The sequence below is a fragment of the Humulus lupulus genome, chromosome 9 (assembly GCF_963169125.1).
Source record: "Humulus lupulus chromosome 9, drHumLupu1.1, whole genome shotgun sequence".
In the NCBI taxonomy this organism is placed as follows: Eukaryota; Viridiplantae; Streptophyta; class Magnoliopsida; order Rosales; family Cannabaceae; genus Humulus; species Humulus lupulus.
The window spans coordinates 4,169,305-4,184,146 of NC_084801.1; the positions used below are offsets into that span (position 1 = coordinate 4,169,305).

At 32.8% G+C, this 14,842-nt stretch overlaps 2 protein-coding genes across 2 annotated transcripts; both read right to left on the minus strand.

Annotated features, from left to right (window-relative positions):
- Window positions 1–7,394: 7,394 nt before the first annotated feature.
- On the minus strand, window positions 7,395–7,691 carry LOC133799293 (secreted RxLR effector protein 161-like). Its single transcript, XM_062237311.1, has one exon. The coding sequence runs from the start codon at window positions 7,689–7,691 to the stop codon at window positions 7,395–7,397; it is 297 nt and encodes a 98-aa protein (XP_062093295.1).
- Window positions 7,692–9,165: 1,474 nt separating this feature from the next.
- LOC133800904 (dynamin-related protein 4C-like) lies at window positions 9,166–11,503 on the minus strand. Its single transcript, XM_062239016.1, has one exon. It carries the CDS (start codon window positions 11,436–11,438, stop codon window positions 9,345–9,347), a length of 2,094 nt encoding a protein of 697 aa, XP_062095000.1. The 5' UTR covers window positions 11,439–11,503; the 3' UTR covers window positions 9,166–9,344.
- Window positions 11,504–14,842: the final 3,339 nt, after the last annotated feature.

Here is a 14,842-nt window from a genome sequence, read left to right on the forward strand (position 1 = left end):
TGAAGTTTTTGACCATGTCATATTCTTTTGTTGCAAGCTTGCGTAATTTGGTCATGGTTGATTAAGATAAATCATGTATTAATATTGGTTTTGGCTATATAGAGTGATTGGTAGGGAAATAGAAGTTATTGACTCTCTAGCTAGTAATCAATAGTATTCATGACTTTAGATTTTTTTTAATATAAAAAAATTCTAAATGAGCTAAGGGTGTAAAGTTTGGATTGGTTAATATTTCATTGTTAAGTGGATTGTTGGACTTTGTATAAGTTTAAATGATAAATAATAATATCAACCATTGCTAACATGTGTAGATTGAGGAGCTTTTCAACAGGAGCTTCTCTTTTAATTTTATTCATTGGTTGTTTTGAATTAATAATATATTGGATTCAAGAAAATATTTTGTAAAATGTTGTATAAACTAGATTCAGGAGTTTTGATTTTTAATTTTTTTCTTGAGAAGAGAAATTGGATTATATAAAATTCTGTTTTTCACACATTTGTTTATTTTAAGGTATTTACAAGACTTTATTTATTTACTTCAGTTTTTATGTAAAATCTGAAGTAGAAAGGTTTAGATATAGGTACGTGCGGCCAATTGTTCAAACCTTTATACTTCACTTTTTATGTAAAAATCGAAGTAGAAATCCCACTTTCTACTTCGGTTTTTACATAAAAACTGAAGTAAAAAGTCTATTTTCTATTTCGGTTTTTATATATCTACCTTTTACGTCGTTCCGAACTACTGTGGTACGTTGCGAATTTATGTGAAAACAGAAGTTAATCTACCTTAAAAACTGAAGTAAAAGCTTCTCTTTCTTGTAGTGATTTCTGGTCGTATGATTAACAAAGGTTTGGTTTTCTAACCATTTTTTCCCACCTTTTCTGACCAATTTCCTTGCTCAAAAACTTAAGTAGAGGCTAAAAATTGATCTATTTTCATATTTAGGGTAAAAAAAAAAAAAGCCTTGACAATGGGTATATTTGGAGTTCAAAAATGGGGTTTCCTACATGATTTTGATTGGATTTTTAGGGTTTAAATACGTTCTTGAGCTTCAAAATAGGTATGGATCGTTCAATCTTTGGTTGTATGATTCTATTTTTAATTTTCTGTATTATTTTCATATTTTTTTGTTTTTATATATATTGTGTTCTTTTGTAGCTTTTTGTATATATAATGTGTTGAATGTGTTGTTTGTATATAGGTTTAGAGTTGATTTTGAGCATTAAGGAATGTTTGAATCCAAAAAACTTTGTATGTATTTTATATATATATATCATTTCGAATTCATATTTATTTTTTGTAATATTTTGTGTGATTTTCTATTTATTTATTTTGCTATTTTATATATATATATATATCAATCATATATAAATTAGTGAATTTTAAAATTTGTGAGAAGGTGAACTTCCTACTTCAATATTTTAACTCAGCTAAGTTGTGTTGTTGCTAATGTTCTAACTTAGAGAACATAGAATACTTAGAATATTAGTAAATATTTGTTTTTGTTTTCTATAACAAGCTAGTTTGATATGTTGTTTGTTACTTATTTATCTTTTTTTTTAAAATTTTTTTTTTAAAGTCTTGTTGATTTAGTGGTGAGCTTTGTGTGTGATTCCAGGTGACCTTAATCAAGAGTAATATTGGAGGTGTGTAATTTTGTAATTTTAGTTATCACTATTGCAATATTTATTTATCAAATTAGTGAAGTAGGTTCTGAAAAATTTGTGTGTTGTGGTGAAATAAGGATGAAATTATGTGTTGATTTTTGTGTTGAATTTGTAGGTAATTATAAAATTTGAATATGCTATAAAAACAGGGGAAAATTTGTCAAATTTTTTGTTAGGATTTAATAATTGTTGTCTTTAACGTGTTGCCTAAAGAACTGCAATAATCCTGAAAGAATTCAGTTTCCATGTGATTAGATTAAGGCATCCCTTCAACTTTAACTAAATCTCAGGACAAACATGAAACTAATATACGACATTCTGCTTATCTGCTCTGTGATTTGTTGAATATTTTCATAATAAATTGAAATAAATTAGAGATTTTGTACGGGTAGCAAATGCATTAGAAACCCTAAAAGATAAAGTAAGTTTATTTTTCATAACATATTTAAGTATAATATAAACTATAAAATAATCAATATTGCTATTAATTTATGTTTGTTAATTTTACAGTTTGATGGGAAAAAATAATATTGTGAGATTGCAGACCGCTTCTCAATCCAACACAAATGGTTAGGCCGATTGATGACTTACAACCTATTTTGTTTATAATAAGTTCATTTAGTTCTATGTTTAGTTTTATGTCAATGTGAATGTATCAATGTTTAGACTATTTCACTTAAGTACTTATATCGATGTAGAAATTTGTATTGTACCTAAATACTTATAACATTGTATAAATATTTAATTTTAAAAAAAATTAATTTCTAATTGATTGAGCCATTAAAAAAATCATAATTAATTTCAATTGTAACAGTATATATAAATTCGAAATTTGACCATTTAAAAAATCAGAATTAATTTCCAATTTTATTAAATTTGATTAAAAATAAAAAAGTAAGCTTCTACTTCGGTTTTTATGTATAAATCGAAATAGGAAGTGGGGGTTTCAACTTCAGTTTATACATAAAACCGAAGTAGCAAGGTTCACAATATATGTATAAACGATCGAAGTAGAAACCCCACTTTCTACTTCAGTTTATATTTTCACCACTTCTTACTTTGCCTCAGACGATTTCGGTTGTGATTTTATGCAAAAAACAAAGTATTTCCACTTTTAAAACCGAAGTAATAGCCCCATTTCCTTGTGATGTCTTTAGGACAAGTCATGTTTGTAGCCATTGCAGTCGAATTCAAATACAATAGACTTTCTCCGTGCCCTTGGCTACAAGTAAATGGTACAAAATCCTAACAAAAAGTAAATGTTACAAGTAAGAAATTGATGGACGTCTTTCGGCTTAATTGTGTCAGCAACCTATATATTGACGTCAAAATCTATGCTGGTATAGAGGAAACAAAAATAAAAAGATAGAAAAGTGTATTTATCTTATCTTGTTTTGTATATGAAGAAATGAAAGAAAAACAACATGAAAACCAAATTACAATTTAATTATTTTATATGAATTATTTTGACTTAGCAAGGTCGGTGTCAATAAAGTAATTTTCCTTTACTCTTCTCCCCAATTCGAGAGAAAAATCTTTCTTATTTTGCTATCTATTTTCTTGTCCATCTTTTCTTCCCAACCATACTTTTCTCTCCAAACTATTATGTCCTCCCCTTTTCTATTTTCTTGTTTCGTACTTTCATCCAAGTTTTATTTTTATACATTATCCTCTGCAAGTTTTTATTTTTATTTTTTCAACCCAATTCAAGTTTAAGACTTTCGTATATATATACCATGGTTGCCGAATTCAATGGTGTTGAATTTTAGAAAGAAAAAAAATCAAATGATGACAACTGATTCTATGGTTTATCATCAATTACAGATTTGATTTTATATAATTTAAATGTTTGGATATAATTTTTGTAATTTAAATGTTTGGATTTGCGATTAATAATTTAATAAATATGAAAACTCAGAAATCCGATTGCCATTAATTATAGTTTTTTTAATTTCATTTTTTTTAGTATTTTTGCTTACTAATATAATTATTATTGTTTTTTTTTGTTATTACTCCATTTATTATTATTATTATTATTATTATTATTATTATTATTATTATTATTATTATTATTATTATTGTATACCTAAAAAACTCTATTGTTTTTACAGTAGTTGTATGTCTTAATCCACCAGATACATCAACTTTAATTTGTAGTATTTCCATATATATTAATCGCAACTAGATCATAGAACTAAAAGTAAAGTGATTATTAAGTTGAATTTACTTTATTTTGTTGAATTTAGGGACTAATTGATACCTAATTTGAACATTTATGAGAAAGATTAAATACACATGCATCATTTGATATAAGACCCTTCAGTATATTTTTCAGAAAAGGTTTCGTCCAATATATGTAAAAAGTGAAACATGCATCAACTACCAATGTATATAATTAAATATAATAATCTTGCACAGATATATCAATAATTGCAAACTATATTCATTAAGTATAATAAATGCAAATAATGATAAGAAGACAATAAAGAGTATTATAGTAGTGGTCTTATCTGACTAATGCTTAATATATATATTAATTGTACTACTTTCAATTATATGACCACTACCTCCTTGACACATAATTTTCACATAGAAGTAGTTTTATATATAATATAAGAATAAATGACGGCGAAAATACTAAATATTTTTAAAATACTCTATCTATATACTTAATTTTTTTTCGGTAAATATACTCAATATCAATATTGTATTTTTATTCCCAAATTATACCAAATGTTTTTAAAATGTTGTATTTTTATACTAATTTTTTTAATTATTTTTAGAAATAATAAAAAAGTGAAGGAAAAATATAAGATTTTAGTTCTTTTTTAAAATTTTAAATTATTTTCACTTTCAAAGTAAAAAAAAAATTAAGATTCTTAAAATTAATCAAAATAATTAAAAATTATATTTTTCCTTTAATTTTTTTAAAAAAAATTATATTTTAAATTGATGAAAATATATACATTTTTAATTATTTTAAAACATTTTTTATTAATTTTAATAAAACATTTATTAATGTTAAATTTAAAATACTTATTTTGAGGAAGAATAAGAAAGAGAAAATAATTTAAAATTTAAAAAATAATTAAATCCTATATTTTTCTTTCACTTTCTCATTATTTCTTAAATTAATTAAAAAAATAGGTATTAAAGTGCAACATTTTAAAAACATTGGGTATATTTACCACCAAAAAAAAAGATCGGGTATAAAAGTGCAACATTTTGAAGACATTGAGTATATTTACCGCAAAAAGAAAATGAGTATCTAAGTGTAACATTTTGAAAACATTAGGTATTTTAGCCGTACACTTGCGATATGTTTGGTAATTTGAGTTAGTGCAATTTTTATTAACTTAGTGGTTGTAGGTGTAGCTACACTCTTCTCAAGCTTCACTTAGTGGTTTAGCATATTAATTTTACTTTTGTTAATAATGAATTGTTGACAGTTATATTGCAAAAAGTACTAATAGACTATTCCCATAATAATGATTACTTTAACAAATTTATAAGTGTTTTATCCATGCTTTGCAGGGCCTTGGGGTCAAATAATAATCTTTTTGGACCAGTTCCCCCAAAATTGATAATGTGTTGAAACCTAAGCAAATGTAACTCATACTTTTCTTATTTTAAGATATAAATGAATTTATGTATCTTTTTAAAGTTATTATAGTACACTTAATATTTTTGGTTTTGCAGAAATATATTGGAGAGAAAAAAAATAAGACGAGAGGATGCTATGCAAAGAAACTTTGGATCAAATAAGAGTTTGTAATTTTGCATATATAATGAGCTTTGAACTTTGTCCTGTATTATTTTTTTTATTTCTCAGTTTGTAATTTTAGAGTTTTTTATATATATATATATTGTTTTTGTTCACAAATTTGTTAAATAAATTAATTAATGTATTTGTTTTGGTGTGATAATGAATTTTGTATTTAATTTTAGATTTGGGTAGATTTTAATTTTATATATTTTGATTTTAAAACAAAAACGTTTGAAATAATTTTTTATTATTTGATATATGTGTCGGTGGAAAACTTTCACTAGGGGAGTGTCGGTCTTGTTTTGGCTCTGATTGTTTAGAATGTGTAAAGTTGGAAATGAAATTGTGGGGGTATTTATAGGGCAAAAACCCACTGTTTGATCCAACGTTTCAAATAGGGATCTCAAGACTATCCCCATCCAACGATCCCGGATGACGCAGAGGTCTTAATTAGCCCAATGAAGCACCAGATCGTGGATTCGCCAATCCACGATCCACGCCTATCTGATCAAACGGTCCGCATTAAAATATTTTCAAGTATATCCCCATTCAACGGTCCCAGATGGTGCAGAGGCATTAAACAGCGCACTCAAGTACCCTATCAACCTCTCTCGTGTAGATGTGATGCCTCGAAAATCACGCTGACACCCATCGGTCACTATGACAATTAAAAGATCCTTTTTCAGATTTGACAGGCGCGAATGGTACAGACGCCCCAATTATTGGAAGACGCGTGTATAAAATGTGGTAAATTCAAAAGGACGGGGATTACCCAAGCGGCCCCCAAGTAAATGAACCTGTCTCCTAGGAAACAAACCCGGATATTTGGATTTGATCCGGGAGAATGAGACAAATCTCTAACGTGCAAGATCGCCCAAGTGGCCCCCAAGTAAATGAACCCGTCTTCTAGGAAACAAACAAGGATATTTGGATTTGGTCCGGGAGAATGAGGAAAGTCTCCACCTTGTAAGCACGGATGAAGACTTGGGGGGTAAATGCTATCCTTGTTTTCCCCCTGCACACGTGGCATAACATAATGGGTTCGTGAGCTCTCCCAAAGAGATCGATGGCCCATCCTAAGCCCAATGAACTGGGAAGATGAAAGCCTTAGTGGCCCAGTTGTCGGTAAGCCCAACAGTGTTTGATGGGCACCACCATGACAAGGGAGCTGGGACCAAGATGCAAGCCCAACACACCTTCCCGGTCCCAATCTATCCATACCCTCTGGGATATCAATAGGTATGGTAGGTTCATGAGTCTGGGAATACAACCTTGTCAAGAATGAACCCGAGCCCTAGTGAACGAACCAGGATCCCAGTAAATGAACTGGGAGATTAGTAAAGGAACCCGGATCAGACGTCCGAATAGGGCAGGATTGATCCCCGACACTGACACATTCCCAAGAAACACGGAAGTTGGTCTCCTCAACTAACCTACAGAAGAGGTTACATATAGAATGTACACTGCTACTAGGAAGCAGTACTGTCATTACTCTGACAGATCATGTCGCCAGGATCCCCTTAGAAGCCCACACGGACCAGTCTAAGGTTATGTACTATTGACAACTATATGACTTGGCCACGCCCAAGCCAGCCCAATGGACCCTGATTAATATGTATTATTTAGCAATATCCTTTATATTAAGCCTCCATTAGCTAACAAACCATGGTTACATCCCTATTGGGCCCGGATTAGTCCGGCCTTAACCCATCGCACCTAAACTGCCTATAAATAGGACCAGTTGTGCACTGTAGCAGGGATCTGAGATTTTCTCTTATAAGCAATTACTCTGTTCAAACTTGCAAAAAACTACATTGTCAAAAGCTCTCTAAGCTCTAATACAAATGACTTGTGGACTAAGGCTCATTAACGCCCCAACCACGTAAAAACCTCGCTTGCATATTTTAAATCCTTTCTTTTTAAGCTCTCTTATCTTTCATAATTCTAGTTTCCGAAAAACTCAGTAAACAACTTCCTTTATTGCTTCAGTAGTTGCTATGTACTCTGATTCTGTAGTTGATAGTGCCACAACAGGTTTTAGTTGAACTTTTGAGCTAACACAATTTCCTCCCATTAAGAACATATAGGCAGATGTAGACTTTCGACTGTCCCTATCCCCTGCATAGTCAGCATCATTGTATCCCTCTATTGTAGTACTTGCTTGTTGTTTATAGACTAATCCCACCTTGTTAGATCCAATTAGGAATCTGAGTAACCACTTCATAGCTAACCAGTGAATTTTCCCAGGAATAGACATACTTACTAATAATACTAATAACATAGGCAAGGTCTGGTCTTGTACAAACTATTAGGTACATTATGGAACCCACAACATTAGAATTGGGTACCTAACTCATCTCTAACTCTTCTGTTTTAGTCTTAGGGCATTGTTCTTTAGATAAGGTATACTAGTTTGTGATAGGTTGTGAAGCAGGTTTAGCTCCCTTCATAGAAAACTTATCTTTTATCTTGTTAATGTAGTCCTCTTGAGTCATACACAACCTTCCATTGCTCTTGTCCCTTCTTATTTTAATCCCTAGTATCTTTGTAGCTATGCCCAAGTCCTTCATCTCAAATTTTGTCTTGAGTAGGCCTTTCATCACCTCTATCCGAGACCTTTCTTTGCTGATAATCAGCATGTCATCTGATTACTACCTCCCCCCTAGAAACCATGTGATAAACCAGATTGTATCATCATGCACCTAGCTTTATTTAAAACGGTCATATTCATTCTTCGCCCACACTATTTTATTGTGGTGTTAATCTGACTGTTTTGTTGTGGTGTTAATTTGATAAATGATTTAAATATTAGATTATATTAGAAACAAACAAAATGAGACAGGCATGATGCAATATTACATGCCTATTTTATTTATTAATATTAGAAAGATTAGATTAAATATTATTTATAATAAACTTAAGAAATTAATGGGTTTATTTATTACATATTACATGCATGATGCAATTCCCAATAATATGGATATGAGAATAATATATTAATATAATATTTGCTTTAGTTAGACAGTCTTTTATTTTATTTATTTGTAAATATAATTAAATGTAGTTCGATTGTTTTTTCTTGGAGTAGTGATCTCTCCACGTGTCATTCATATAAAGAATGTATAGTATATGTCTAAAAAGTTGGCCGTTGCATGGAGACCAAAATCAACCCTCCTTTGTGCTTGGGCCCCATACTGTCATATCCCTCATCCACACGTGGAGCGCACACAAGCTCCTAGTTGAAGAGTGCAGTGCACTCTCCCTTGTTTGTTTGGGCGTTAACAGAATACAATGAAAACACCTCCACCCCAACAACGATTTCATCCACAAAAATTTTTCAAAAATTTATACCACCTTCATTTATGAGTTTACTACTAAGTCTGACTAATATGTATTTTAGCTTACCATTAAACCATATTATAAAATAGTGTTGTAATTTCTATAAATATATGGTATAAATCAAATAAATATATAATAGTAGTACAAATCATTCGGTACCATTTTCGTTGTTTATTATTATTCATCAATCATTTCCACAAAACGTGTACGTACAGATATAATAAACAGCTGGTTCCAGTTAATAATCTACTTGGAACAGAGCCAACTTTTTTTTAGTATTTTTTTTTTCAGAAGGAATGACAGGAGAGAGAGATGACTGAATATTGCATCATCAATATTGTAATTTCTTTCGAATTCACTTTGAGAATCTTAGTTTTAAATCAATATATTAAAAGCAAATAAAGTAATTATTCCCCACTTTCATTATGTGGCTAATAAAAGTTCGCACAATACCCAACGACAAAAAAAAGTTCACACAATAACATATTACACAAAACCACAAAACATACACACATAATATTAATACTAGTTGACCTTAATATATAAATATATTATATATATATATATTGTCTCATTGACTACAATTGGAAGTTGCAATTCGGTCCATGATAGTGGCCAAAATCTCTTTACACTCCTTAAGCTTCTTAACACTCGCAGTCAACTTGAGTCTCTTTGCAGCAACAGAAGGTGATTCCTCCATCAATCTCTCGAACCCATTTCCATTATAAGGTGCCATTAACTCACCCACAATCTCCTTCTCCAACTCCTCATTCACAAGCACATGAACACTCAGCTGCATATGCAGAGCCATGGAGTCCACCAACCTTCTCAGCACAATTCTCCAATAAGCAACTATTCTCATCCTCAAGTCATAAGCTTGATGCAAAAGATGCGGAAACTGCTTCGCATTCGCCACATCAACCGAGCCAAACCCTTCAATATTTATGGTGCTATATCTATTATCCACACATGACATGAATGTGTTTTTCTGAGCCATGAATTTGTTCCACTCGATTTCGAATTCCGGATTGCAAGTGTAATCGGTGAGCTTCTCCATCTCCACAGCCTCCACAACCCACTTCATTGACCTTTCTTTCATCTTCTCTATCAGATTAAGCCCTGCTCTTCTAGTGGAGAGCTGTAGCTGGTGATAGTCTTCAACATGGCTCATGAGGATAGTCATCACCACATCTTCTATGTAATCCCATAGCTTTCCCACGAAAGCTGTTGGGACACCAGATACCCCCTTTACCTTTTCTTGTAATAGAGCATGAAAAGCTGTCCTGGGAAGGAAATTTGGGAGAGAAATCTCTTTCGCTTCCTCCAAATGCTTGATCTCATCCATTAAGAAGTTTCTGGTTCGATCACTCTCAGGACAGTTCATAAGCTCATCTGAAAAACCATTGAGCATCTCAACCAACCTAGCTTTGCAATGCATCTTCTTCTCATCTGGGTACTCATCGAATTCGCCTCTCAACAGAATTTTCCTCAGTGATTCTTTAACCACCCCAATGATTCTCATGAAGGCGGTCATGGCCTCAGCCACCGAGTTCATAGTCTTGGGGAGCTTTCTAAACTCCGCAAGATTTTGATTCAACTTATCATTGATCTTCTTGACAATGTCAGGTAAATTTCTAGCTATGCTCTTGGCTTGAATCTGCATGAGCTTCTGAGCCAAAACAGGAATGCCCACAATCGATTTATCGATCTTGGAAAGCTCAGGATGTGTTTGAAAAAGCTTAGCTTCTTCAAACCGAGCCTCATCATAGGATTCATCACCAACCCTATTCCTAACACAGACATAACCAAGTCCAATGTTAACATCGTCAGCAATTACCTTCTCCAGCAGTCCTTCTGGTGCTCTATCAGACTTAGTAACGACAGCCAGAGTCCTCTCTCCAGTTCGGTCAACGCTTTGGGACATTCGGATTGACTCACAAGTGGGAAAGTCAACAGTTGCAGACAACACATTAAGTATGATACTCGCTTCAGGCTCAATATACTCCATTATGATATCTTTGATTTGATCATAGATATTTTCATGCTGACCATGAACAGGTACTCTAGTAATCCCAGGGAGATCGACCATGGTCAAATCAGGAACCCCTTTCTTTTTCACCACGAGAGTCAAAGGAGTCTTGGATATTCCTTTCCCATCTCCGGCAATGGCCTCTGTTGCCAAATTTATGGCCTCAGATATGTTATCTTCTTCGACGTGAATGACTTCGCCATTGTTGTACTCCAAGTAAAGCTCGGGCAGAGAACTCGAGTGGTTTTGGAGTCTCATTATGAGGGGGACCCTTGTGCATATGCCTTGGCCACGGGGTAGACTGATACGAGCGAGTGATTCTAAGACGGACGACTTGCCCGAGGACTGGTCACCGACGACGACGATGGTGGGAAGCTCAATTCCTTCCTCCATGACGGCGAGATTTCGGAGCCTGTCGACGGCGTCGAGCACGGGTCGGATTCGGTCGTTGTAGGAGGAGAAGATTGGAGCGATGAAGAGAGGTAACTCATTTGGATCATCACACTTAATGATCTTGTTCGAGCTTGCCTCATCATGATGATCAAGAACAAGATCGTGATGATCAAGAACAAGATCATGATGATCAAGAACAATATCGTGATTTTGTGTAAAAGAATTGAGCTTTTCTCCTCCCATAATTTGGTAATGTGCACACTGTTGTTTAGAGAGTAGAGAGTTAATTAGTATATGTGAATGGGTTGTGAGAGTGAGTGTGTATACATAAAAACATATATGTATATATATATATTTATATAAAGTTGTATTAAAGAAAACTTAGAGAGAAAGGAAAGATTGAGACTTGGGGTCGAAGAAAGGTGCATGAGATATTTGATGATGTTTTAGTTGGATGTACGTGTATATATCCGTACGTACATGGTACGAATATTATTAGGACATATATATATAAATATTTTTATATAAATAAATGCTTCAACTAAAGCTAAGAAAAAAAAAGAAAAGAAAAATATAACAGTACATAAGATAGAGAGTAGCCAATGTGGTTGTTTCTTTTCTCGACGAAGGAGCTTTTAAGATTCGTTTGATCGTCACTGGACAAAAGTTCCCACGAAACTTTCGAATAAATTCTATCTCGAATAAATTCTATTTCGACTCTGCTGTTTATTGCTCCAAGTATAAAAGTTCCCACTAAATTTTATATCCTCCAAATGGCAAGCCTCAACACACATCTGAAAATAATGGGAAGAATTATACTTCACACGGGTACCAATCCATTCCTCCTTACACAAAATATCATTGAAATCTCCTAATACAATCCAAAGGGAAGTCATAGCCAGGGCTGCAAGCTGTTCCACAAGATATTCCTTCCTTCCTCATCATTCATACCATACACAAATGTAACAAAAAAAAACTATCCTTATTCGAGTTTGAACTAACATGCAAATGTTTCGATTCACTAGAACATTTTAAGATAGCAAATGTGAACATTAATGGATGCCACGCATTATTCGAAGTAAAACACCAACTAGAAAACACTCAAAAATATAAAGCTCCCTAGTTTGAAGCCTTAACCCTCATTTTAAGAAGACCAACCAAGCCAACTCGCCTGGAATAAATTAAACTTTTAACTACAAATTGCTTATGCTGGCTGTTGATCCCCTGACATTCCAGCTCACTATTCTATCAATTATGAAGAGAAGGAACTCCCCCTCCTCCTTATGTAGTTATATTTACAATATGTTTTATAGTACTGTGTACGTACAATATGCTTTTTTCTATTTTTATTTTATTTTTATTATTAATTTTTAAAAAATATTATTGTATTATATATATATGTCATGTAGCCATATAAATATATATATCTATTTATGCCAACGTTGTGTTTATATGTCATATATGTAGAGATTATTGATATAAATATTTATATATACTAAAGAATTATAATTCATTCTATTATATATATATATATTTTAAATAGTGAACCCGTTTTTATAAAAATTATGGACAATATTTACAACTTTAAAACTAAGCAAATGTGCATTGCACATTGATTCTACCTAGTATATATATATATAAGTTGAGGGAATTTCTAATTTTTTTTTTTAATTTTCAAAATAATATTTTGATTACTTACAATATCCCCGGCCGGTGACGACGGCAACCCCAAAGTTTGGTGACCATCGGAGCAAGGACGCGCCTGTACGGCCACTTCGAAGTTTTGCCGTCGAAACTTTGAGGTGACTTTCCGGCGAACTCCAACCACCGTTCGGCGAGTGGGTGGTACTGTTGGAATCAGCATCGTGAGAGGATCGTCACCCACTAAGTCATTCCGGTCAACTCGCCATTTTTCTCCGGCGAGATTTTGGGTATCTTCGCCCCTTTGGAAGCATTTTCCGATGACATCAAAGGTCGTTTGAGCGAAGGAACTGTAGTTTCGTGATGTACTTGTCGAGAGGATCATTTTGATATATGTCATGCATATACTCATCGACGTTTTCAGTACCGCCACCAACCGCTATTGTGCACCGCTTGGGTGAGGTTCCGGAACTTGAAATTTTAAATATGGTCATATTATATGTCATTGGAAACGATTTTGAATAAGGAATGCTATGATGATAATCGTTTGCTCATTTGGTGCACGTAGGAAAAACGTGATATTAAAATCAGACTAAATCATTCTAAGATCATCGTTAAGCTTAGGAGCGTCGCTTTGGGCTCGGCTTAAATCCTAAAGAGGTAGGGACTCAACTAGACTATTTGACTTATTTTACTCGTATTAAATTGCATTCAACATATTCCAATTTTGATATTTATAAAATATTTGAAAAATTGAAAACTTAACCTGCATGTTTTCTGGTCTGTTCTGAGGGCACTGAGTGCCAAATATATATTTTTGTTCACTTATTTATGCAGGTTATGATTTTTGGATTTATTCAAATGTAGTTGTTATGCTGCCCAATTTTCTTAAATATAAAGGGAATATGTTTCTTTTTTTTCTTTCATGTGTTACCTGCATTTGGTTGTACTGTTGAAAGCCATAATGATCATGATTGGTGCACGTTTTTGTTTCACGACCTAGTCTCTATGTCATCATATAGGGAGATCAGGTGTCCACTCACCTGTAGGTGTAAAGACCTAGCATTTGTATACATGAAGTGTTTTGAGCCTCCCCCTTGTGGTGGTTATCAGGTCCGGCTACCCGGTTTAGATTGTCGGATTTTCTATGGTGGGTAACGGGAACTAGGGATCTAATGGACGGTGTGATGTGCACTTGTAGCTATGCTCTTATGATTATTTGTGGTTTCTCTATTTTGGTTTATACATAATGATGTATGTTGTGTTTTCAAAGCTAATCATGAAGGGGTTGTATTAAACTTTTGGGTCCTATGTTATTAGTTGTTTTCCTACTGGGCTTTATAAGCTCACCCCTATCTCTCCCATTTTATGAGCCTAGTGATGCGAACGTGGAAAAGATGAATTATCGATGGAGCCAATGTGTTTAACCTATTTCTATTTCGTGTCATTGTCTTATCTTTTGAGCATTATATATATATTCGACTTCGAATCTAATGATCGGTATATCTGAATGAGCTATGAAATAGTTAGGGATGAGGAATGGTGAATGCTAAGTATTATTTTGGGTGTTTAAGACTTATTAAATTTAACTATTTGGTGATTACATAACTGTGGGAATATTATTGTTTTATGTATAATGATAAATGATCATACTTTTATCACTAATATTTTTATATATAATTATATGAGTTATTTCATTATTTTAACTTATAATTATAGCATTATTTAATATATAAATTAAATGATCATTTATAAAGACTATTTTCCTACAAGGGTCAAAGCTTGACCTTGGACCACCCAAGTTATGGATATTACAAATTTGCCACGGCCTAGGGCTCAGGTTGTGACAGAAAAATGGTATAAGAGCACCAGGTTTAAATACATCGGAGTGTGTCACCAAGTAGATTAAGTTTATTTTAAAATAAAGTATTTTGATCTATAAAGGCGTATGTATATAGATAGCATCCATTCCTCACTAACTAGTTAGCTTTTGATTTACTGACCTA

Coding starts and splice junctions, on each gene's coding strand:
- LOC133799293 (XM_062237311.1), bottom strand. CDS start 7,691: ATGTCTATTCCTGGGAAAATTCACTGGTTAGCTATGAAGTGGTTACTC.
- LOC133800904 (XM_062239016.1), bottom strand. CDS start 11,438: ATGGGAGGAGAAAAGCTCAATTCTTTTACACAAAATCACGATATTGTT.